Source organism: Enhydra lutris, unplaced genomic scaffold (genome assembly GCF_002288905.1).
Source record: "Enhydra lutris kenyoni isolate GAN:26980312 unplaced genomic scaffold, ASM228890v2 scaffoldscaffold5, whole genome shotgun sequence".
Classification (NCBI taxonomy): Eukaryota; Metazoa; Chordata; class Mammalia; order Carnivora; family Mustelidae; genus Enhydra; species Enhydra lutris.
In genome coordinates this window covers 36,123,473-36,145,695 of record NW_019154089.1, presented here as the reverse complement: position 1 = coordinate 36,145,695, position 22,223 = coordinate 36,123,473, and the positions used below count along the sequence as shown (strand labels likewise).

The following is a 22,223-nucleotide window of genomic DNA, read 5'->3' as shown; positions in this document are numbered from 1 at the left end:
TCAGCAAGGTCTCAGGTGCCGCTCGGGCTTGCTTCACTTCAGAGACACAGCTCCCTCCTCTCCACACGGGACAACAGTTCCTCCTCTGCCTGCTTTACAAACAAGACCCTTTATTGTCTTGTTTGTAGCCAGTCCCCCAACCTATCTGTGGACTCCTGCTGGGAGGCGGGGGATGGGGCATGGAAGATGGGAGGGACAGACCTGGAGGGCGGGACGTGCGTGATGCGCATGTCCGTAGAGAGGTGCTCACTCTTTAGACACATACTTAGTGAGCACCTAGTACGCATCATGTCCATGGCCGGGTGCTCTTCCACTCACTGCCTTGTGGGAGCCGCACGGCTTCCCCAAAGCTGCTGAACTCCTCTCCGTTTTAAAAGCCCAGCCGGTGCAGGTGAAGTGATTTGCATGAGGTTGCACAGCTGCTAAGAATCACCACTGGGATTCCACTCCATGTGACCGATGGAAACTGGGGTGTCCCCCCACCCCCTGCCCCCTGCACAGAGAGGGGAGGGAAGGCCTGTAGCTGGGCCAGCGCACAGCTGGTGGTGATCACAGGCTACCACCTGCTCCCTTCCGTTTCCAAGTCCCGGGCTCTCTGCCATCACCTGCCTACTCCTGGCCCATGAAAGTGAGCAGCAGCAACGTGTGTTCGCTGCTGGGCTGGCCCAGGCATAATCCTCTGGTCTCTCTCCCTGGTGGCTGGGGCTGCCTCACAGCCCAAAGGGCCCGCGATGCCAGGGTGTCTGTTGGCCTGGGCCTCTCAGTAACTGAGGAGCGGAAACAAGCCGCTGCCCCACAGGATCCGTGGGAAACCTGTACGGTAACCAGGGAGACTTCAGAGTTGTCTGTTTCTACAGCAAAACCTAGCCCTTTCTGACTAACACAGGGGAGACCCAGGAAGGCTGCGTGGAAGAGACAGCCTGGAAACAGAGGCTGGCAGGACACAAGGGATCTGAGGCCGAGAGGGCGGAAGACTACCCTGCCCGGTTCCAGTGCCTAGCAGAAGCCTTGCACTATACCTGCCTTTGACAGTGTTTGTAGAGTGAACCAAGAAACAAATCAATGAATAAATGAGGAAAAACCGGATTAATGTGCCTCCACCCACAGGCTAGGCAAATGCCCAGGATGCCATGGCCCTGGGCGGGAACAGAGTATCCTGCTTCTGGTCATGAAGGGAAGGCCGGGACGAGGACTCCTGTGCTGTCTACCTGCCAGTCCAGAGGGCTGCTTCCTCCGAGTCTTTGGGCAAATGCCTTGGGCACAGAACAGCCAACGGAGGATGTCACCAAGGTCATCACCTTCCATCGAAGGGGCCAAAAGAGCAGACCTGTGAGGTCATTTGATCACTAACTCACTCAGTCAAAAACGTGCATGAAACACCTGCTGTGTGCTGGCCCCTAGGACACAGCAGTGACCGTGCCAGGTAAGGAGCTGCCCTGCCGCAGGAGGCTTATAGTCCAGCACAGCAGGGAGTGCAAGGCAACAAAATCAAACACAAAGTGGATAAGCCACCGAATAAGATAAAATTAGTACCAGCTATGACCAAGAACCAAGAAGGCAACACACAAGAGCTCGATACATAAAAAAGGAGGTTGGCAGGACCCTCTCTTATGAGGCCTGGTATCGATTCCCATTTCAAAGCCAAAACGTCAGCACTCGGGATCTCACTGCACACAGCGCACCACGTTCACCTCCTCGGAGCTCGACCTGGACACTGCTAAGCCTCTGTGATGGCGAAAGACCTCACCCTCAGCCTGGCCACCGCCCCCCCCACCGCCGAGACCCTCACGGTGTGCTCCGGTCACTCCCCTCAACACACGCCTCCCTCGTGGGGGGATGGGAGTCCTGCGTTCTCCCTGGGGTCCTCTGCCTCTCACCTCTGTCCTCACTCCTGTCTCCAGCCTGGACGCCACCCCTGCTCTTGTCAGCCCAGCCCTTCCCAAGGTCACACAGAGCAGACTCCCCCTTCCCCCGCCCACAACAACTGGAGCGTCTTGAATGTCTGTTGACATCGAGACCACAGATGAGTGACTGAACAGTGACTGGCATGAAGGCAGGAAGGAGGCCTCTTAGTGCCTCAGTTTCGCCATCTGGGAATCCTTCTCTGCCCCAGGCCCTTGAGGCTAAGATCCCCAGCCTGGTACGGAAGACCGAACCCCACAAAACGCTAACAGTGACCACATGCTGCATCTGAGGCTGCCCTGGGTGCTCCATCGGGACAGCAATCCCATGAGGGAGGCATTCCTGACTCCGTGTTATGGAGAGGGACAGTGCAGGACAGAGAGGGTAAGTGACCTGGCTATCCTCATACAGCCGAACAAACCAAAAAGTCCCTACTGGAAGCAAGGACCATTCTACTCCAAGGCCCGGCCCGGCCCAGGAGGGAACCTGACATCACGGCTACGGCGCGGGGAGGGTTGGGAGGCGGGAAGGGTGCTTCGGGCATGGGATTCAGAGCATGGACTGCAGGCCGAATCCCAACTCTTCCACCACTGGAGGCGGGGCTGCCACCAAGCGCCCAGGCCCACTCCCAGGTGGCACCCCGACTGTGACATTTGCATTGCCCACACGTTTTCCAATTTCCTGCCTCTTCCTCCGGCCTTCCCACAACTTCCTGACCTTGCTCGCCACCCTGAATAGTAAGCCCAGGGTCAGCCCCCAACATCACCCTCGGAGGGGCCCCTGGGACCTCTGGCTCCCCAGGAAGAGCAGGGTTGGGGGGTGGAGAGGGAGCACACCTGCCATCCCTGCCCCTCCCCACGCACCGTAGTCGGCCTCACCTGCAGGATGGAGGTGCGTTGCTCATTCTTGTGCACCTTGGAGGCCAGCCGGTTGAACTCGAGGGCCATGCGGCCCAGGTGCGTGAAGAGCTGGCTGTGGTCCGGCTCCTCAGCACACACGCTCAGTGTGCTCTCCAGGCGCTGCAAATGCAGCATCAGGTTGCTGTCCTCGTGGGGCAGGGGACCCAACACCTGGTGGGGGGGGGCACATGGACCACTCATCACCAGCCATTCTCCCTCAGCTTCCCCTGCCCCATGCCTCATGACTCAGTTTCCCCCTGAGCCCCACAAACCCCAGGGAAATTCTCTAGTTACAGGGGTTCCCTGTCTGGGGCTGACTCACGAGGCAGGACTTGGGACTCCCAGGCTATAGGCTGGCTCACCAGCACTGGGTCCACCTTCCTCCCACACTCTGGGCCTCACTGGGTGCCTGCAGGTAAACCACTCGTCCACCAGGCCTCCGAGTGCTCTAATAAATGGACACACACTCCTCCCTTCCCTTCTGCCTCACAGGGTTCTCAGGAGGATGAACGAGATGTGAAAGCTGCAAGCCCAGGAGAGGGGTGTCCCTTTATAAACAGCACTGCTTCTTTGGTTCAGGGATTCTCGACTAGGGAGCCATGCAGAAACCTACACTACTTTTGTGTCTATAGGTGTATCCCTTCTGGGGAATGGTCCAAGCACTCATCCATTCCTCAGAGAGCCCAAGAGTCAAAACAGGTCAAGAACCACTCCTCTAGAAGGTTCAAATAGCCCCAATCTAGTAGTGCATGTAAGAAATGAAGCAAACTGTGGGTCTAATCTCAGTAATCAGTCTCTCTCTCTCTCTCTTTAGGCATTCTTGAGAAGTTCTTCTTGGTATCCCCTGTCTAGAACATTCTTACCAGGCAATGGTACTTAGTTATGCCAACACCAAGCCCAAGGATCCTCACTGGCCCCTTAGAGCTCACTGCGTCGAGCCCGGCTCCCTGCTGGGTATCTGATTCCCCACCATCCCCTGCCTGGACCTCCACACACCAGGCCCCATGCCTCCTCGGTCTTCACTTCCACAGTGCCCCCTCTGCCCATCCTTCCCAGCCAGGCCCACACTTCAGCTCCTCCAGCAGCCTCCCCTAAACACTTATGGAAGTCACAGACGTCAGCGCCATGGGGAGCCTCAGGGCTCAGGCTGAGAACCCACAGTACGGGCAGAAGGAACTTGCCCGAAGTCGCCCAGTGACTCAGTGGCAGAGCCAGGACTGGAACATCAGCTTTTGACTCTTGATCTGGCACATGCCATCCTGAGCTCCCTTGTCTCTGCAGTCGGCTGCCTGGAGGTGCCCCACGGCCACTGCACGGCGTTCGGTGAATGCCTCCGCGATATTGTTAGCACCTTACCCACCCAGGAGCTGAGGCTGCTGCTTCCGCTGGGCGATCAATCTCCCACTGCCTCTTCCCACAGAGGACTGGAGGTGCTGACTGCTGCTCTATTTATGGCTCGTGGACTGCTTCATCTGCATGATCTCTCCCACCAGCCTGCAAGCTCCCGGGGAGCAGGGAGGCTACCTTGCCTTTACTTGGTGCAGATGAGGCACATGGTGGGGCAGCACGATGCAACTACTGGGCCAAGGTCATAGAGTGACATACTCTCTGAGCAGGGGCAGGGCGGGGGTGGGGCGGGTGCTATCTTTCCTCCTCAGCCAGCATCTCAGAGTCTCCAGGCATCAGAACCTTTCTGATGCTCAGACCTGCCCGATACGGTGAGGAGCCACTTGTCACTGAGGGCGTGCCAGTGTAAGCCAGATGACCACTTGACGGGGACCCTGCAATGTGGGGGGACTGACAGACACAACACACCACCAGTGAATCAAGGAGCAACACCTGTCCCTTAGTCCTCAGTGGGAGGAGGAAATAGGAACCATGGGGAAGAGTCACGCCACTTCCTGCCTTATAATCAGCACCGAAAAAAATCTCAAAGTGGACACAGAGGCAGAAGGAGGAGAGGACGGGACTTTTAAAACTTATGAAGAATGTTCTAGACCTTCTGCAATGGTTCTCCACTAAGTCTGCCATTTTAAGAGAGAGCAGAGGGGGACAGACTTGGCGTAAAGGCAGCAAGCAGGGTGAGGTATGGAAAGAGGGTGCTGGGAGACACCCCCAGAGCTGGAGGAGTGTGTGTGTGTGTGAGTGAGTGTGTGCGCGTGTGTGTGCATAAACGCCCTAAGGGGACCCGGGAGGAGCAGTGAGCCTGCACAAGAGGGTAAATCACCTGCCTTGAGCTGTTCAGGGCTTCTCTGGCCCTTTCTCCTCCACCCAGGCTAGGAGCCCACAGGCCCAGGAGCTGACTCACAGTATGCGGAGGTGCCCAGCACAAGGCCAAGACCAGCGGGGCTGGCAGCGTGCCCAGGCTTTCTCAATGGTCGGGTGCCTGTGCGGCCCCAGTTGGGGAAGTCATCGGCCAGGAATTTGCATATGTGAGCGAGAAGCGCCCCCTGCCCCAGCCCCTTGTATGTCCCCAAGTGACTCCAGAGTGCCCCAGGGATGTGAGAGATCCTGTGCCTCTCTGCCAGCGCCAGGTGACTGAAACAGAGAGGAGACGTGGGATGAGCCAAGACCCGCCATCCACTCACCTTTGTGTTTCTGGTGTGGCCGCCGCTTGCCGGGGGAGAAGTCTGGTCGTCGGCGGGAACCACTTCAAATTCGGAGGAGGTGCCCTGCACAGAAAGGGAGTTGCGGACTGCCTGAGAAAACACCACCTCGCCCCTCTGGGGCCTCGTGACAGAGCAGGAGGTCGTCAGGGCAGCCCCTACGCGCACAGGCTGCGCCCACAGGGCAATTCCACATGGCTTCCTGTGAGCCCCCACAGCAGGATTCCCAGCAGGTCTGCCCGCACCCCACTGTGGGATGTGAGATCACTTTCCCCTCCACAGCCAGTTTCCTCATCTGTAAAACGGGGATGTGGGGCTAGTGACCTTGAACTGCTAACTAGCTCCTTAGGCCTTGCATGTTTAGAATGTTTGCAAATTCCAGTGTTTCTCAAAGCAACCTACAGAGAGATCAGAGGGTCCTATCCCCTTTGGACAGATGAGGAAACTGAGAGCACGTCGTTAGTTCACGCAAAGGCGGGCAGCACAGATCGCGGTTAGCAGGGCCCATACCAGGGCAGTCCCAGGCTGGCCTTGCTAACCCCGTCCCAGAAACCTCAGAGGTGTGGACCAGTCTGCAATAAGGCTCAAGCATACGTCAACAAATCTGGAGAGCCTTTCAGGAGTCACCCAACTGCAGGGTGGGTGGCCAAGGACTTTCAGACGATCATACCTCTCAGCCATACCACACAGGATGCATGGTTGTGTAACCAACAGACAGGCCAACGGTTCCCCTCAACCAGGAACTGGCTCTGGGACTGCAGTTGAATCTGGTCTCCAAGGCCTATTCCAGCCCTTCCCTCATCCCAGGAACGGGCAGACAGGCAGAAGGGTCTCTGCACTCAGCTTCGGCTGAGCCTCCCCGCCACCAAGAACCCAGCTCGGGATCTTGGCCCCACCCTGCTAAGCATCCCTTTCACCTCCACTTCCCCAGTGTTCTGCACGACCTTACAGCAAAATGTTCTTCCCTGTCTGGACCTCATCTGTAGGATGAAGACCCTACACCATATGACCACTATGGCCCCTTCCAGTCATAAGATACCAAGAAGAACTTCTCAAGGCATATCTGGAGAAAGTACTGTCTGAGCCCCCCTGGAGAAGAAGAGTTCCAGGTGACATCTATCTAGTCTCCCAGCACTGTGTACAGTCCACACACACTCAGTATTATGCAACTCAGTAGATGGGAGGAATGCCCTGTGCATTCCGGGGTCTTCCTGGTTAAGTGTTAATTATGACCTTCATTTGAAAACAGGGAAAGTGAGGCCCCAAGGAGACAGAGATCAACTTGCCCAGTATCACCTAGCAAGTCAAAACCCAAGCGTTTTGACTTCAACCTTCCCTCTCCAAATTCCTGTATCTACCATGGGGCCCTTGAAGTCCAGGCAACTTTCAGCCATGGTTCCAAATGTAACTTACACTGGATGGAGGTTTTTGGACTGGCTCGGGTTTGTCACTGGGGTGTGCAGGGTCAGCGGGCGGTGCTGGGCCACCTGCATCCTTTCCTGGAGAATTGAGAACACATGGATAAGCAGAAGGGAAAGGGGGAAAGCCCATGTCCTGCGCCCTCGAGGACAGCCCGGGCCAGAAGCGTTCTCAGCGTTCCCTACAAGAGTCTGGGAAAATGGGAGGTGGTCCCACTGGGGGCAGGTAGCCTAGGAAAATGACTGGAATAATGGGGACAGAACCTGGGTGGAGAGACATCTCCGCACTTGCTGGGAAAAATCCCTAGGTGGCCTCTGCTCCTCACTACCCCGGACATGCCTCCCTGATGACAAGGGGGACTCTGCATGAGTAACCAGGTATTTTTATATTTATCATCTCAGCCAATACTCAGGACAGCTCTGTATCTCCACTTTCAAGTAATGAAACGGGAAGCCAGGAAAGGTCACCAACCGGCCCACAGTCACATGGCCAGCAATGGCAAAACCAGGACTCAGACTCAGCTCTCCCTGACCTCCTGGAGCTGCTGGAGGGTGGCTGCATGTCCCCTCAGGGGCTGGGACTCCGAATTCACTGCTGAGCAGACCAGCGGAGGCTGGAAGCTCCCGCTGACTACAGTGCAGTGGACTCTGGGATCATCACTTTCTTCACTAGTCCACTTAGCGAGGGTAACCCCCAGCCACCGGAAGGCCGGCACACGGGCCTGGGCCAAGACCAGAGGCAGGCTGCAGCAGAAGGCACCTGAGCCTCACATGAGGGGACCTTTGCTTTCCTGGTCCCTGACCTTGCCCTATACTCGGAGACACGCCAAGGAAAGTGTGGTGACCCCACTCAGGACTGCAAGCCGTCCCCCTAGTCAGTGTTTCCCTTTAATAGGTGTGCAGGTACCTGACACCTGAAATACACTGCATCAGGCTAACAGGAAATCCAGATTCCTCCACAGGCCTCAGCCTCCCCCATGGTAAAATGGAACAAGTTGGGCCAGCCCAGAGAGCTTTCGACCCATGTGCCAACTCTGAGTGGCTCGAAGTGGCTGTCTGGAACTCGATGCCTGGCACACAGTAGCTGCTCATTAAAGATGTGCAGAACAAATACGCTGCCAGAGACCCTGAGGCCACATCCTGGGTGCAGGGGACTGTGACCCATCACTAAGGTGTGCCAGGGCCCCTGGAGTGCTGAGTCCCCAGCCACTTTTGGACAGAATGATTTTGCGGTCCCTTCCATGCCTGACCTTCTGAAGGATACTGGAGACAAAACACAATGACGAGGAGGGTCTGTGGCCTCAGGACCAGTGGAGGCGATGTGGGTTTCTGAATGATTTCTGAATGAATGAGACCACTCCTCAGATCTAGAGTTAGGAGTCTGGGGAAAGGCAGTGGCCCACCGGGCCCCCCTCATACTTGTGAGCTCAGCCAGGTGGTCATAGGAGGCCAGCGAGGGAGACGGCGTTGGGAGCAGCTCGCTGTCCTTGACCAGCTCCTCTGCCTTCTGCCGCAGTCTGGATGCTTCCATCTGGGACTCTTCCAAAAGCTCCCCTGGGGAGATGATGGGGAGCAAAGGAGTTACTCAGATCAGTGTACCGTTCTCCCGGCCCCACACCCCAAGCCTGCTTCTGTGTAGCTTCTGATGCTGTGGGCCCTGGGCTGTGCCCCAACCATCGCCCTGTGGGCTGAGTGCGACACACATCATTCCAGCCCCCAAGCAGAGATGGGTAGGGAAAGAAGGGGCCTGGCAATCAGGGGAAATGGAGTAGAGGGGAACCGAAAACAAACTCCTGGCCTCCAGGCACTGTCTTGCTAACCCATTCCTGCCATACCTGGCGAGGGACTCTACAGAAAGCCAGGGGCTTTCTGAGAGCAGCCATCATGGCCCCTGGGGCCTACCCACAGCCTACACCTGCCAGTCAGGGGCTGCCTGAAGGGAGGAGACCTTTGGTAATACCACCACCCCTCTGGGCCTCAGTTTTCTTTCTACAAGTGGAAAATGGGGAACTCTACTCCCCCTTGCCTAATCTGCCATTCCAAGCAGAGATCTGCCAAGCAAGGAGTAAGCAGTTGGAAAACTGGGGACCTATGCTCACCCCTCAAGGCCTACGGCCAGAAAAGGTGGCAGCAAAGCAAAGGAAGAGTTTCAGGGGTACGGAGAGCAAAGAGACTCCTCTGGACAGGGCATCAGTGAATCCTTCACATGGAGGAAGAGATGGCATCTGGACTGGTTCAGTCATAGGGACATAAGTAGACTTGCTCCAGGCAAAGGGGACAGCTTGAGCAAAAGCCAGGAAAAAAGAAACCAAGGGACCTATCCCTGCTTTGCCTCAAGCCGAGCTCAGCTCCCTGCTCCAACACTTGGGGACTGTGCCCTTGTTGGCCTGGTGAGGCCAGCTCTCCCATTTCTGGTGCTTCCAAGAAGATGAGGCCATTCTGTTTCCATGTGCACAAACTGGACCTTCCAGCTCCTCCCCCCTTCCCCACCCCACCCCTCCTTCTAGGTCACTGGGGTGTCCTGAGTCCAGCCCCCACGGCACTGCGGAATTGGGGCCAGGGAACCAGGGCCGGGGACACTGCCAACATGCTACAGGAGTGCGCAAAGACAGAGCTGTGAGACGGGAGCCAGTGCTGGGCCCGGAGAGGCAGAGGGACGCTCAGGTGAGGCACAGGCCAGCAGGCACGGCAGGCTTGCAGGGGGCGGCAGCAGGCTCTGTTTTACCTAACATCTTTATCCCTTGCATTTTTTCCTTCAGGCGGGAATTCTCCTCCACTAGGCGCTCAAAAGTTGCGGAAGCCTCTCCCAGAGGCAGGCCGCCCCCGGGGTCGTAGATCCGGTATGGTCCTCTCCCTTCCATGAGGGTGGCTCAAGCCCTGCCGTGGCGCCCACGGGGCTGTAAGGACAACACAGCATGTGAGGGGGCTGGCCAGGCCATTGACGCACCCTAGTCCGTCAGCGCCCCCGCAAGGTGGTCCCCATCACTCCGGAGAGAGTACAGCGCTCGAGGCTGGCCTGGCCACAGGACACCAGAACAGCAGAGTCACCCGCTTTGAGCCAGACACCGTGTCTCTATGAAAAGACAACCCCAGAGCGCCACCTGTTTCTTCAAGTGGCCTCACTGCCCTGCTGGTTCATTCGGAACAGCAACCCACCCGAGGTGCCAGTGGGGGCTACAAGAAAGAGCAATGAACTTGGGAGTCAAACCACCTAGTTCCTGTCCTGTTGGTGGGGTCCAGAAGGAGGGGGACCCTACGGCCCCAGCACCCAGCTCTGTAGAGCTATGAATTGAGTGCCCAGTGAACATTCAGTGAATGAATCAACAACCTCGCCATTGGCTCACTGCACGATGGCGGGCAGTCCCTTCCCCACTCTGAGGGGAAATGAAAGTCTTACACTAAATCAGTGATCTTTAGACGAAGACGCCCGGGGCCCTAAGGGATGAGCAAGTCAATCCAATCCCAGGTTTCATTTATAGGTACGTCCTCTTCTCTAAGAGAAAGAAGAAGAAGAAAAAACCCTGACTAATATTTAATATACTAACTGACACGGTCACCCTCATCCTTCAGTCCCGTATCGCGTACGGTCTGTCCCTTACAGTTCTAATGAACAGACGAATTTTCCATCCAACTGCTATCTACTCATGCCAGCCGGGGTTTTGCATCAGTGTGTTCAGTTTCATCTGCTTTATTTCATTTGACACCGCCGTGGGAAGTGGTCTCAGAATCCCAGTTCTGTAACTTAGTAGAGAAAGGCCCTCCTTCCATTCATTCCTTTATGTATTATCTACTCTGTGGTAGGTACCAGGCTGGGTGCTGGGAAAGGACCAGCTAATAAGACAGACAAAATGCCCTCCTGGAGCTCTCATTCTAGTGGCCAAGACAGACCGATGATAGAAAGGGAGATAAACACGGTATTGGAGGTGATTAAAACATCTATGAACAAAAGTCAAGCAGGGAAGTATGAGGCGGGGACTTAAATTTTAGGTGGAGCTGTCAGGAAAGGCCTCACAGAGAAGGAGGCATTTTAGCCAAGACCCAAAGGGGTTAAGGGAACTAGCTATCTGGGGGAAGAATATTCTAGGCAGAGAAAAGAGTTAAGTGCAAAGGCCCTGAGGCTGAAAAACCGATCTGGCTTCCAGCCCTGCAAAGAGCTAGCCAACAGGAAAGAGCTCCAAAGGGCTTCACTGGGGCCCTCAGAAGGACTTGGGGCCCTAAAACCTCCCTTCCAAGGTCACCACCCCCAGAGCAAAAACTGCTTCAGTCAGGAATCCGCAAGGCCCTTGGAGCACCCACACAGGGCTCGCTGAAAGAAAAGAGGGAACAAGGACTAATAATGACAGCCCTAAGATACGGGCTACTTTAGCCTCGTTATGTGAGGGAGGCTCCATGAGGCGAAGTAACGCAGCCAGGATCCAGTTCTGCCTCAGCAAGTGAGTTAAATTAACGCCCTGCTCCACGGGCTCCACATCCCCAACAAGACTCAGGCCCAAGGGACGGACAGCGAGTTCCAGCCTGGGGAACTCAGGGAATGACACCTGCCCAGCCATCAGGTACCCTCTGGGCTGTTTCCCCTACCTCATGCAGAAGAAATAATAAAGATTTTGCCCCAAGGGTCCGTATTACCATGGAATGACATGGGCCAGAAAGAAAAACAGCGTTCTGGTGAGTGGGACCCCTTCCTGAAAGACTGAGAAGCAGAAGATGAAGACACACTTCGAGAGGCAACCCACGCCCGGCTGGGCCCCACAGAAGCAAAGGACAGCTGCCCACACAGCCAACACAAAAGTCATCGCTTAGTTTAGGGGGGACCTGTTTTCGACTTGAAAAGGTCAAAGTTACAGAGCAGAGCAGTAAAGTAGCCAAGTGTTCACTGAGGTACGAGACGGTGCGGATAAAGCACTTAGCACCATGACTGGCACATCACAAGCTGCTCAAGATGCTGGCAGACATGGGGGGCGGGGAGTCCTTCCTCTGTGCTCCCCACTCCTCAGGGGCCTCTCCAGTGACACACTCATGGCCCAGGATGCAGGGTACAGGGCTGGTGTGAGCAGCTGTGCGCCCGACGGAGAAGGTCCTGGAGGGGGAGCGCGAATGCTCACCTGTTACCAGCACAGGTCTAGAGCCTGGACGGTGAGCCATGACCGAGAACAGAATGGAGTTTCCAAGTGGGGAGACAGAGGGCTAGAGGAGGCGTGGAGGCTCTTCTGGGTCCTGCTCTCCCCTCTGCACTCACCCTGAACAGAACTCACAGCTGATGTCATGATGTGGGCATGTTCTCTACTCCACTCCAGCCCAGCTGACCAGGGGCTCCCAGAGAGCAGGGGCAAGCCCACCCTGTTTGCCAGGGTTTCTTCAAAGTGGTCCAGAACAGACCTTCAGTAAGCCTCTAGTCAGAGACACTGAAGGTCCAAAGGGGCCTGGGACCTGCCTCTATGCCGAGAGGCCGTGTGAAAGCGTTCTCAGAGCACGACTATGACCCACCAACCAGCAGGACTCTGGACACTTCTGGAACCAGGCCGAGCACCACCATGCTCCCTCAGAGATGCCCAGACACGTGGCCAAGTGACAGAGCAGGGTGTGGGGCACAGGAATTGAAACCCTATCTCCACGTCCTCCACACTGTGTGATGCTCAGGTTCTCCCTCAGCATTGGGGAGCTGACATGGAAGGGGGTTCAGGGAAGCCAAGTGGGGAGCAAGCAGGGCTACCCCCCCACGCCCCCGCCAATTGTGGCCTTGCAGGCAGAGCTCGGGGGCAGGGCACGAGAACAGGCTGGCAGGCGGTAGGCCAACAGAACCCACACAAAGCAGCCCTATGTGAGAAAACCCTCTGGAGCTCAGGGGAGCCACCCAGGGGAGGGCCTGGACTTCTGGAGGGAAGAAACACAAAAAGAGAAATGGGGAATTTCCATGTCCTGCTGACCTCATGCCCAGATGGTCAGCGGCAGTTCCAGGATGACTGCCGGGCAGACAGGAACTCTCCTCCTGTCAGTGTTGTTTCTAGAACGTTTCCTGAAAAGGGGAATCATTCCCAGGATGACAGAACTGGAAGGGAATCTCCAAGGGCAACAGGATGATCCTTTAGCAGGCATCCAGAGGCCTTCTGAGGGAGGGGCTGCTCCACTCTCCTGCCTCCTTGGTGGACGGCTGGTTTCCGCTTGCCACAGACGGCAGAATGTGTGTGGAGGCGGCAAGAGGTGCAGATCCGAGGCCTCGCGCAAGGCAGTACCGTAGGTCAGTGCCCAGGCATCCTGGGCTTCAGCTCATCTGACTCTCTCCCTCATGATGTGAGGGCAACAAGTCGGGGCCCAGACACGAAGACCAAGGTCACCCGACATGTCAGGACAGAGCTGGGACCAGAGGGTCCTTGCTCTCTCTCTAGTCTGCCCACTGCCCTCGGCCTGTGTTTCAGCTCCTGAACTGCAGAGCTTTGGCCCATGAGAGACTGTCTTATGATTATACATGTGCTGGTGCCAGCTGGGGGGGGGAGGGGGGGCAGGGGCAGGGCGCTCCCAGGCCCTCCAAAAGTGATGAGTCTGCATAGCCTGTAACATCTGCGAAACGCCTCTTATTTTCCCAGGCTTTGTTTTCCCCTCTGATTGTCCTAACAGTCTGGGAAGAAGGCAGGATGTCTGTTTGACAGATGAGGAAACTGAGGCCCACTTGGGAACGTGAATAAGCTCAGACTAAAAGCACCGGGCACGGACACCAGGTGGCTCAGTGGGTTAAAGCCACTGGGCACCGGCTGCATACTGGAGGAAATGAAGTTCCCCTTGTCCCCAAAGGAAAAGTCCAAGCAAATTTCTGGTACCGGAAGCTAGGAGGTCCCAGAAGGTCTCCCAGGCCACCTCCTGAGGCAGAGGCAGGGGCTGCCTGGGATGCCTGAGGGAGGGGCTCAGAGAGGGCTGAAGGGAAGCGATCTCTAGGAAAGGAGGCTCCAGACAGTAAGTCCAAAGGTGCTCGCATCTACTCTACTGCCTTTCACGGCCACGGGCAAGCCTGTGCACTCTCTGCATGTCGGTTCCCTCGTGTGCAAAGGGAGGAGCCTGGACTAGAGAGAAAGCAGGGGATGGTGTCGAGCTGGCCTAAGGATCCACGCAGACCCAAGCCTCAGGAGGCAGCAGCAAGGCAAGGAAAGAGAGGCGATCCGACATACTCAGGATGGCACAGCCATGGAGTCAGGAAGAAAGAGTCTCGACACGACGTGGGGTGTAGGGTGAAGGAGGGCACGCAGCACAACACTGAAAGGGGCTCTGCGGGCCAGGCACACGCCCCTGAGCAGGAGCCCCGCTCCTGGGCTGCCTGCCCCTGGGGGCCTCATCGGTGTCTGCTGCTCCCTCATCCCAGCCCCATCTGCCCCGTCCACCCCTGGAGACTGCGTGCCTTTTCTGAGCCTCGGCTGCCTCTGTGGCAAAACAAGGAAAGTGAGAGATTGTCAGACTGATGAAATTAAATGCAACGATATGTGTACGGTGGGAAGGGAGTTCTCACTTTCTACTTCTTACTTCCTGATTACTTGATTTACTCAACAAGAAACACGTTCACTTTATAGTAATAAAATTTCCAAAGTAATAATGATGTGTGTATAGCACCTAGTTAAATGTCTGGCACGCAGTGGGCTCTCAGTAAAAGGTTGGGGCAGCCCCATAACTCTGCCCCAACGATTTAGGGCCGAGTCTCCCCCACTCCCATCTACTCCCCTTTTTAATAGAGTTTTTAGGTTCCTCTGCCGGCTCAGTAAGCTAGGTTGTGACACCCACTGAATTTCTGGTAACTCCGAAAGACTGTTAAGTAGGGATGCCGGTCCAACCACAGCCAATGAAGATGTGGCTCCCAAAAGCCAATGGACTGAGAAAACACATTCACAAAAGACTGGGAAGCATCTGAGGTTCCTCTTCCTCAATGGGAGGTGGGACTCTCCTGCAACACGCCCCAGGGATGACAGGAAGGCATGAAAGCACCTTGCAAACTAAAGCAAAAATCTCTCCGTATTCGTACCTCATGATGACCTCCCGTCGTCCCCCAACCTCCCATTTCACTGTCAGGGGAACTATGAACCCAGGGCCACCCATCAGGGTACCCATCCTGGCTCCTCGCCATGAGCCAAGGACTTACTCGGTCTTTGCAACAATTCAGTAATAAAGAGGCTGCAGGCATAGCATGTAATACAGGGAACTGGGCCCAGAAGCTGTGGGATCAAGTCAAGGTCCTCCAGAGTGAACATCGGCCCCTCACTGGGCCTCGGTTTCCCAAAAGAAGGGGTTTGTATTTGCAACGCTAGCAATAACATAACACAAGGGATCCACTAGGCAATGTGTAAGGCCCCTTCTGGTTCTGACATTCTGGAACTTGCAATTTATTATCACCCCCTCCTACAACCGTCTGACCTGGAGAAGGCTGCTCTCCTCAGCTCCAATCCCTCCTAACGCCCACGTGCATTTCCCTGAACCAAGAGTCCTCCTTCAAGCGCTCTCCGGGTGCCTTTCCCTCCACCAAGGGCAGTCAGAAACCTGCAGATGATGTCTACAGCCCTTGGCGGGGTCCTCCCTCTACCCTAGCAGGCACCCCAGCTTCAGCCCAGCTTGAGGACTGTGTCCCCGCATCTCCTCTGTGTCCTCCCTTTCTCCCCTCCCCTGCCCAGGGAGCCCCACTGACCCCACCCAGCCTCCAACACCCAGGCTCCATAGCACAGCCTGGGGATGAGGGGCTGGACTAGAGCCGAGAGCTGGCCGGAGCCACTGAAAAAGAAGGACAAGGAGGCTCTGCTGAGGGCTGGGAGAGAGCCTGCAGTTAGGTCCGCTGCAGATCGGGTGCTGGGCTGCCGCTTGAGGCTCACGACCTTGTGTTCTTCTCATGGCATAGAGAGAAAACTTACCACTGTTTTCCAGCAAGGAAATCCCTCTCAGCTAGATAGTAGTATCTCTAGCTTTCAGATAAGGAAGCAGACTCAGAGAGGTGAAGTCACTTGACTAAGAACACACAGCTGGTGAGCGGCAGAACAAATAATTCGGGCGCTACGTGTTCAGGCTCCAGCACTGATACCCTCTCCGCTGGCCTGCACAGCCTAAGAGACAAGGGGCTGAAGCTCAGTGGGAGGAAACCAGTCCTGCGTCTGGCTGGAACAGACTCCCAAGTTCCCAGCCCCTGCCTCTACGTACCTCTAATTTTGTATACAGTCAGGTCCCAGTCTGCCCCCTGATCCCTGCAGTCACTGGGCCTTAGAATCTCAGGCTGCAAGGAAGCTCTGGGGAAACGCAGTCCTGTACTTATCCAGTCCCCAGGGGAGCCAAAGGACTCTAGAGGACCATCTTTAGTGACCCCACTTCCTCCCTAAGGATCCTCCCCTGGGTAGCCAACACTGGCTGTAGTTAGGTTACTCCCAGTTCTCCTCCCACCAGTCCTTACACGCTGCCCTCTGGGGTTCTAGAACCAGGAACACCAAATTCCTCTTCTCCAGTCCAGCCCTGAAGACTGCAGCATTCTCTTGAAGCTAATTGGACCCTGTTTCCTGTGCTGTTCCTTGAGGGACTGGCCTGAAGACCCTTCCCTATCCATTCCCCTCAACCCTCTCCCCCTAGCCTATCTGTAGCAAGTCTTGAAACTGGACACAACACCCCAGGTGTGGTTTACCTGAACAAACAGAGGAACTTTCACCTCCACCTTTTTAGGTATTATGTATCTATTGATGCAGCCTTGGGCCACCTGCAGCAAAGAATGTCCTTTCTCAATGATATCAATACCTGCTTGCATGCCTGATTAGCTGAGAACAAAGTGCTCTTACAGAAATGTATGCCTTGAGGTTTAGTTATCTATAGGGCCAGAAGTTACTGCCTGAACCAGTAATCCTCTATCTAAGAATCTAGAAATCTCTGCTTCACTGCCCACAGGGGCTGAACATAGAGGTGCATTGTCACCTGCTTTGTAACAGCAAAAATGTCCTACATATCCACCAGGTTTAATGAACCACGGTGCATTCAACCATTGGAATACTATGCAGCCATCAAAAGAATGGGGCACACTGCTATGCAAGGACATAAAAAGATGTCCATAAAACATCATTAAGAATAAAAAGCAAGCAAAGTATAATAGAATACTTTTTTAAAGTTCATTTAATTTTTTTTTAGTACTTATGACCTGGAGACTAAGAGTCGTATGCTCTTCCAACTGAGCCAGCTAGGCACCCCAAGATACTATTTTTTTAACATACAACTACATACGTGTCTATATGTATATGTGTACATCTATATGTATATGCACATATTTGTATATAAAATCTTAAATGTGCATAGGAAAAGGTTTGGAAAGATACATACCAAACTGCTACTGGTAGACAGCTCTAGAAAGTGAGCTAGGATAGGGACTGGAAACCACAGAAACGTTTATTTTACCTACAAAATTTAAACTCTTTACAAGGGAAATCTACACCTGTTCTACTGAAAGAAATTCATTCTGGCTGGGTGTCCGGGGTGTACCCGTTAGCCTCTATGTCTGAAAGATTCCTTCGTATTTTTGAAGAGTTAGTGTTGCTATCCTTCGACCCCTGTTCTTCCCAGGGGCTGGGGCACGGGAGGGGAGAGCCCTTGCCGAGGCAGAAGTGGGGACATGGAGGGACCGGGGTTCCTCAGACCACTGATGAAGCTGGCCACAACAAAGGCCCAGGACGATGGCCTGCCAGACAGTGGAAAACGGAGCAAGCACTCTCCAGTGTGGGTGGAGACCAAACCCCAGGCCCCTGACTCATGGGACACCCCCCACACCCACCCTAAAAATACCAGCTCCGGCCTCTGAGTATGACTCCTTGGTGACACAACTCCCACCGCGCCCCCGCCCTCCCCCCACACATACATCTGCAGGGCCACCCGGTTTGTCCACCCTGTAGGTGTTCAAGGGCACGGGGAACAGCTTCAGGGGGAGGTCCCGGGGAGAGAAGAGCTCAGCTGCTCCTTGGGCCAGTCATCTGTTCCTTTTGGAAGAGTGACTGTCCTCGGCCAGTCATGGGGGAAAAACATCAAAAACTTCCTGCAACTAATAGGCCATGGTGACCGCCAAGGTCAGCCTCTGGAGGTTGGGGAGCTCTGCTCCATAGAGCAAAGGCAGGAGCTTCCCCCTGCTTCCCTGTGCCTCCTTTTTGGCAACTCTCCAGAGGGCCTTGGACACCCTCCCTTCAAAGAGGGGCAGCGAAAAGAGAAGTGGGCACTGTGGGCAGGCAGGGGTGCAGTAGCAAGAAGTGGGGAGGAAGGACGGGCACAGAGAGGCCTGGCCCCGCGGGAAGAGCTCAGGAATGGATGGATCCAGAGCACTGGGCCAGAGTTTTTAGAGCTGAAAGAACATTTTAAGACAGCGGCCAGCGCAATCCCTTCATGCTGCACTGGGCACACCGAAGCCAGAGAAGGAAAAAGACCTGCCCAAGGCAGCAGAGGATGGCAGTGACACAGAGGGGAGGCAAACCTAGGCCTCCGGGGGCCAGCGAGGCACTCTCTTACTGCCTGGCACCACGCCCTTCCTCCCTTCAAGTGGTCAGGTGGGCAAGGAGGGAAATGGGAGGTGAGATAGGACGAAGTTGCACCCAGGGCGCCCCAGCTGTGACACGGGAAGAGGCTACCTACAAGGTACGGCACCCCCCGACTCTGGGGGCGGGAGTCAAGCCAAGACTAGATGACCACCGGCTGGGGTGCTAGAGGCTTTCTGAGGGAACTTGGGCCAGAGGTCCTCTGCACCCCAGGGATAGAAAGGTATCAGACCCTGGGTGGCTCAGATGGTTAGGCAACTGCCTTTAGCTCAGGTCATGATCCCAGGGTCCTGGGATCGAGTCCTGCAACAGGCTCCCTGCTCAGTGGGGAATCTGCTTCCTCCTCTGACTTTACCCTGGCTTGTGCCCTCTCGCTCACTCTCTTTCTTTCAAATAAATAAATAAAATCTTAAAAAAGACAGACAGACATCGGGCCCAGAGCAAAGGATGACCCATCCAGAGAAGACATAGCATGGTCCACAGGTGGCAGAGGGGTTAAAAGCGAGTTATAACAAACCATGAAAAATCGGACCATCCCCACCATCTCCTACTGAAATGCCATCAGCAGGCTCACGATTATCGTCACTCACAAGATCAGCAGCCAGCACCGAGTGACTGCTTAGCATACACCAGCCTTGTGCGGTCTGTCCCCTTAATTTGCAGCACCGGAGAAGCCAGCCCTGACTTCAGGGGACCTTACAAGAAGGGAGCAGGGGCCACACCCACATAGGTGTGCCAAACTCTCCGCCAGAGACAAAGTAAGTCACACCTGTGGCAGCAGCATGGCCACTGACCACGGGATCAGCCCCTCTTGGGGGGACACCGCCTCATATGTGTTGAGCAAGCCACACAGGTGCTGCACAGGCACACTTAGCGTTTGCCAACCAACCGCTCTAATCACTTCCTGATGCTGCCCACAGGGAGAAACCACAACTTCTCTGCCTGGTAGTCAAGACCTTAGGGTTTTTCCTGGTCCAGCTGGCCAGCTCCCCCAACCCAGCAGAGCCTTACCCCAAATCTTCTACCCAGTTTACTAAGTTCCAGAAGGTGCTCAGGCCCCACTCTGCACTCATCATCTTTCTAGAGCCTGGCCTTGAAGCTGCCTGCCCGGAGAGGTACCCACCCCGCACCCCAATGACCGAACTGCCCTGCGCTCCAATGAGACTTCTGCCAGGCACTTGCTGGTGTGCAATGTCTTCCAGATCACACTCAGAGCACATCTCTCCCCATTCCGCTACAAGTGCCTGGAGGGCCAGGCTCATTTCTTATGCACCTGAGCCACCATGCTCCTCAGCAAACACTGGGCACGAGGCTGGTCAGGAAAAATTGGTTGACTGTAAGAAAGAAAGAAAAATGTCCCCTTGGGGAGCATGTTCTGGTTCTCATCCTGACGCTGCCACTACCTTTCTGGGATAAGTGCCTTCCCCATCTCCGGGCCTCAGTTCCCTCATCTGTGAAATGCACCATTATTCTAGTTTCTTCTATTCTACTCGTCCACTGAGCGAATGCAGCAGAGCCTTACCCCCCAACACTCTGATCCAGGATCAGGGACTGGTCCCTGCTCTCACCCTTCTGCTCCAGGAAACAGAGAAAGGCAACAAACAAGGAAACACTAAACATTATTACATTCTAGACACTAAGTTCCATATATATACTTTCTCATTCGCAAATAAGATTATTGCAGAGTATGATGAGCGTACAAAAACACAATAGTAATATGACAGAAAGTGAAAAAAAGGGGGCCACTTTGCATAGAAAGGTCAGGGAAGGCCCCTCTAAGAAGGTGACATTTGAGCTGAGACTTGACAGATAAGAACCAGCCATGTGAAGAAATGGGGAAAGGTGTTCCGGCAGAAGGAACAGCACACACAAAGCCCTCAAGTCAAGAACAAGCTTGGCACGTTAGAGGGGAAAAAAAGCAGGCTGCGGTGGCTAAACTACAGGGGAAGCGGCAGCAGTACCTGGGGTACTCAGAGTGACAGACAGACAGACGACCTCCTACAATGGTGAGGTGCTCAAACCAGGGCGGCCTGAGCCACCCCAGGACACAGGCAGCATTAGGGGTAAGAGTGTGAGTCAGACCCCATGGCTTCCTGGGGCCCCCCCAGGTCTGGTGTGGGCATAGAGGCAGGTAGCGCCCCTCAGCATGAGAGCCTCACCATAGCCCCAGGACACCCATGGGTGGGGGAAAACAGGATCACAGAAGTATGTAGAATACAAGACACTCAACTGCAGCTCCCAGGGGGTCATGATCAAGTGGTTCCATGAAAGGCCAGTTCCTGATGACACTATTTTCCCAGGACACAGAGAAGACAGCAACCTTGGTCAGTGGAAAGGGAACAGGGCGATACTATGCAAGGCTTACTGGTCTTGGCCAAATCTTAACCTTTGTGGGCCTCAATTTCCTCATTTGAAAATTGAGGCTACTATTAGTGACTATCTCCCAAGGTTGTTGAAAAGATTAAATGAGATACTGAATATAAAGCAGTGTGCCTGGCAGAGATTAAGTGTTCATAAATGTACACTGTTATCATTACTGCCCTTGATTTTTCAGTGCCTCAGTTCTGTCTGCTATAAGGATATTAATATAACATCACAAGATTCCTAAGCCTTTGTACTAATAAATATTCCAGCCTCCTACATGCTCAAGAATAAAGAAAAAAAAACTGAGAATCATCCTCTCTGACCTCTCATCCGATGATGAATTCCCCTCTACCATAACCTGGAAAATACGTGCTGATTAAATTCTATTTTCATGATACTGTGAAATAAAAATGATGCATTAGGAATCCACAGATTTTTCTGTACTGTCATTCTGCAAGGGGGTGGGGATGGATGTTGCCTATTCTGCATCATCCACAAACCACCCTCAACCAAAACACAATGTCTCACCCTGTGGCACAAAATTCACGCCCACCTCCATACATACAATTAATGAATGTACAATGTAATCACTTCCGTATTGCACCATCTCTCTCTCTCTCTCTCTCTCTCTCTCTCACACACACACACACAAATGTTCTACAGTGGAAAACTCACCCATTCGTAAAAACACACCGAAAATCACTCCCAGAGACTCACTACAGCTCTCCTGCACTACACATGCACACAAATGTGCCTCCAACAGTGTGCAAAGTATGTTCAAAACAAACTGGACAGCTGAACTCTGGAGCCAAAGGCCAAGGTTCGAATCCTGCCTTTGCAACTCCCTAGCTGTGTGAACCCAATCTACAGGTGCCCCGGTTTCCTAAATTGTAAAATGGGGGTGATAATAATAATATTCATTTTAAAGAAAGATGCGACAATTACAAGTTTAATACACCAAAAGGGTTTGTATGAGCACTTGGAAAGCGCCCAATAAATTATTTTCTTTTGCATTACATGTGCACACTGCTTCCAGGCCGGTCCCGCACATTCTACACCGACCCGCGCCAGCTCACTCCCCCCACCCGGCTGGTCCGCACGCCTTGCACACTCCCCCTGCACGCCGTTCCCAGACGCGCTCGCCCACACAGTGCGCAAGCGCGCCCACCGCCCTCGGCGAGGGGCAGGGATTCGCCGCGGCCCGACCCTCGCCGTCCCCGGGACCTCAGGTGCCTGGGCCCAGGAGCCGAGGAGCCTAGGTCACCGGGCCGGGCCCGACCAACCCTTTCCTCTGCGCCCGGTCACTGCCGAGGCTGTGAACACCCGGGTCGCGGGCTCCCTTCCGCCCCATTCCCGCTCCACACGGCCGGCTTACCTGAGGTTGGGGGCCCTGGGACACACCGCCCTTCCCTCTGCGTCCAGCCCCGGATCCAGGGACGGGTTATCGGCCGCGGCCACGGTCCGGCCCTCCGGCACTCCGCGGGTTCCCGGGCCGGGTAGGGGGACCGCGCCGCGGACGAGGAA

General features: G+C 54.9%; 1 protein-coding gene across 4 annotated transcripts in view; it reads right to left on the bottom strand.

Annotated features, from left to right (window-relative positions):
• Positions 1 to 22,223, bottom strand: part of LOC111140865 (TNFAIP3 interacting protein 1) — a 41,122-nt gene extending 18,899 nt beyond the window's left edge. For 3 of the 4 annotated variants that reach the window (XM_022493092.1, XM_022493093.1, XM_022493095.1), the window contains exons 1-6: positions 22,075 to 22,223; positions 9,551 to 9,722; positions 8,245 to 8,379; positions 6,821 to 6,906; positions 5,390 to 5,473; positions 2,781 to 2,972 (exon numbers count right to left, since the gene is read on the bottom strand). In XM_022493092.1, the coding sequence (XP_022348800.1) occupies positions 2,781 to 2,972; positions 5,390 to 5,473; positions 6,821 to 6,906; positions 8,245 to 8,379; positions 9,551 to 9,686 (633 nt within the window). In that variant the 5' untranslated portion in view covers positions 9,687 to 9,722; positions 22,075 to 22,223. The remainder of the gene's footprint in view (positions 1 to 2,780; positions 2,973 to 5,389; positions 5,474 to 6,820; positions 6,907 to 8,244; positions 8,380 to 9,550; positions 9,723 to 22,074) is intronic. The other variant, XM_022493094.1, reaches the window with a different exon arrangement.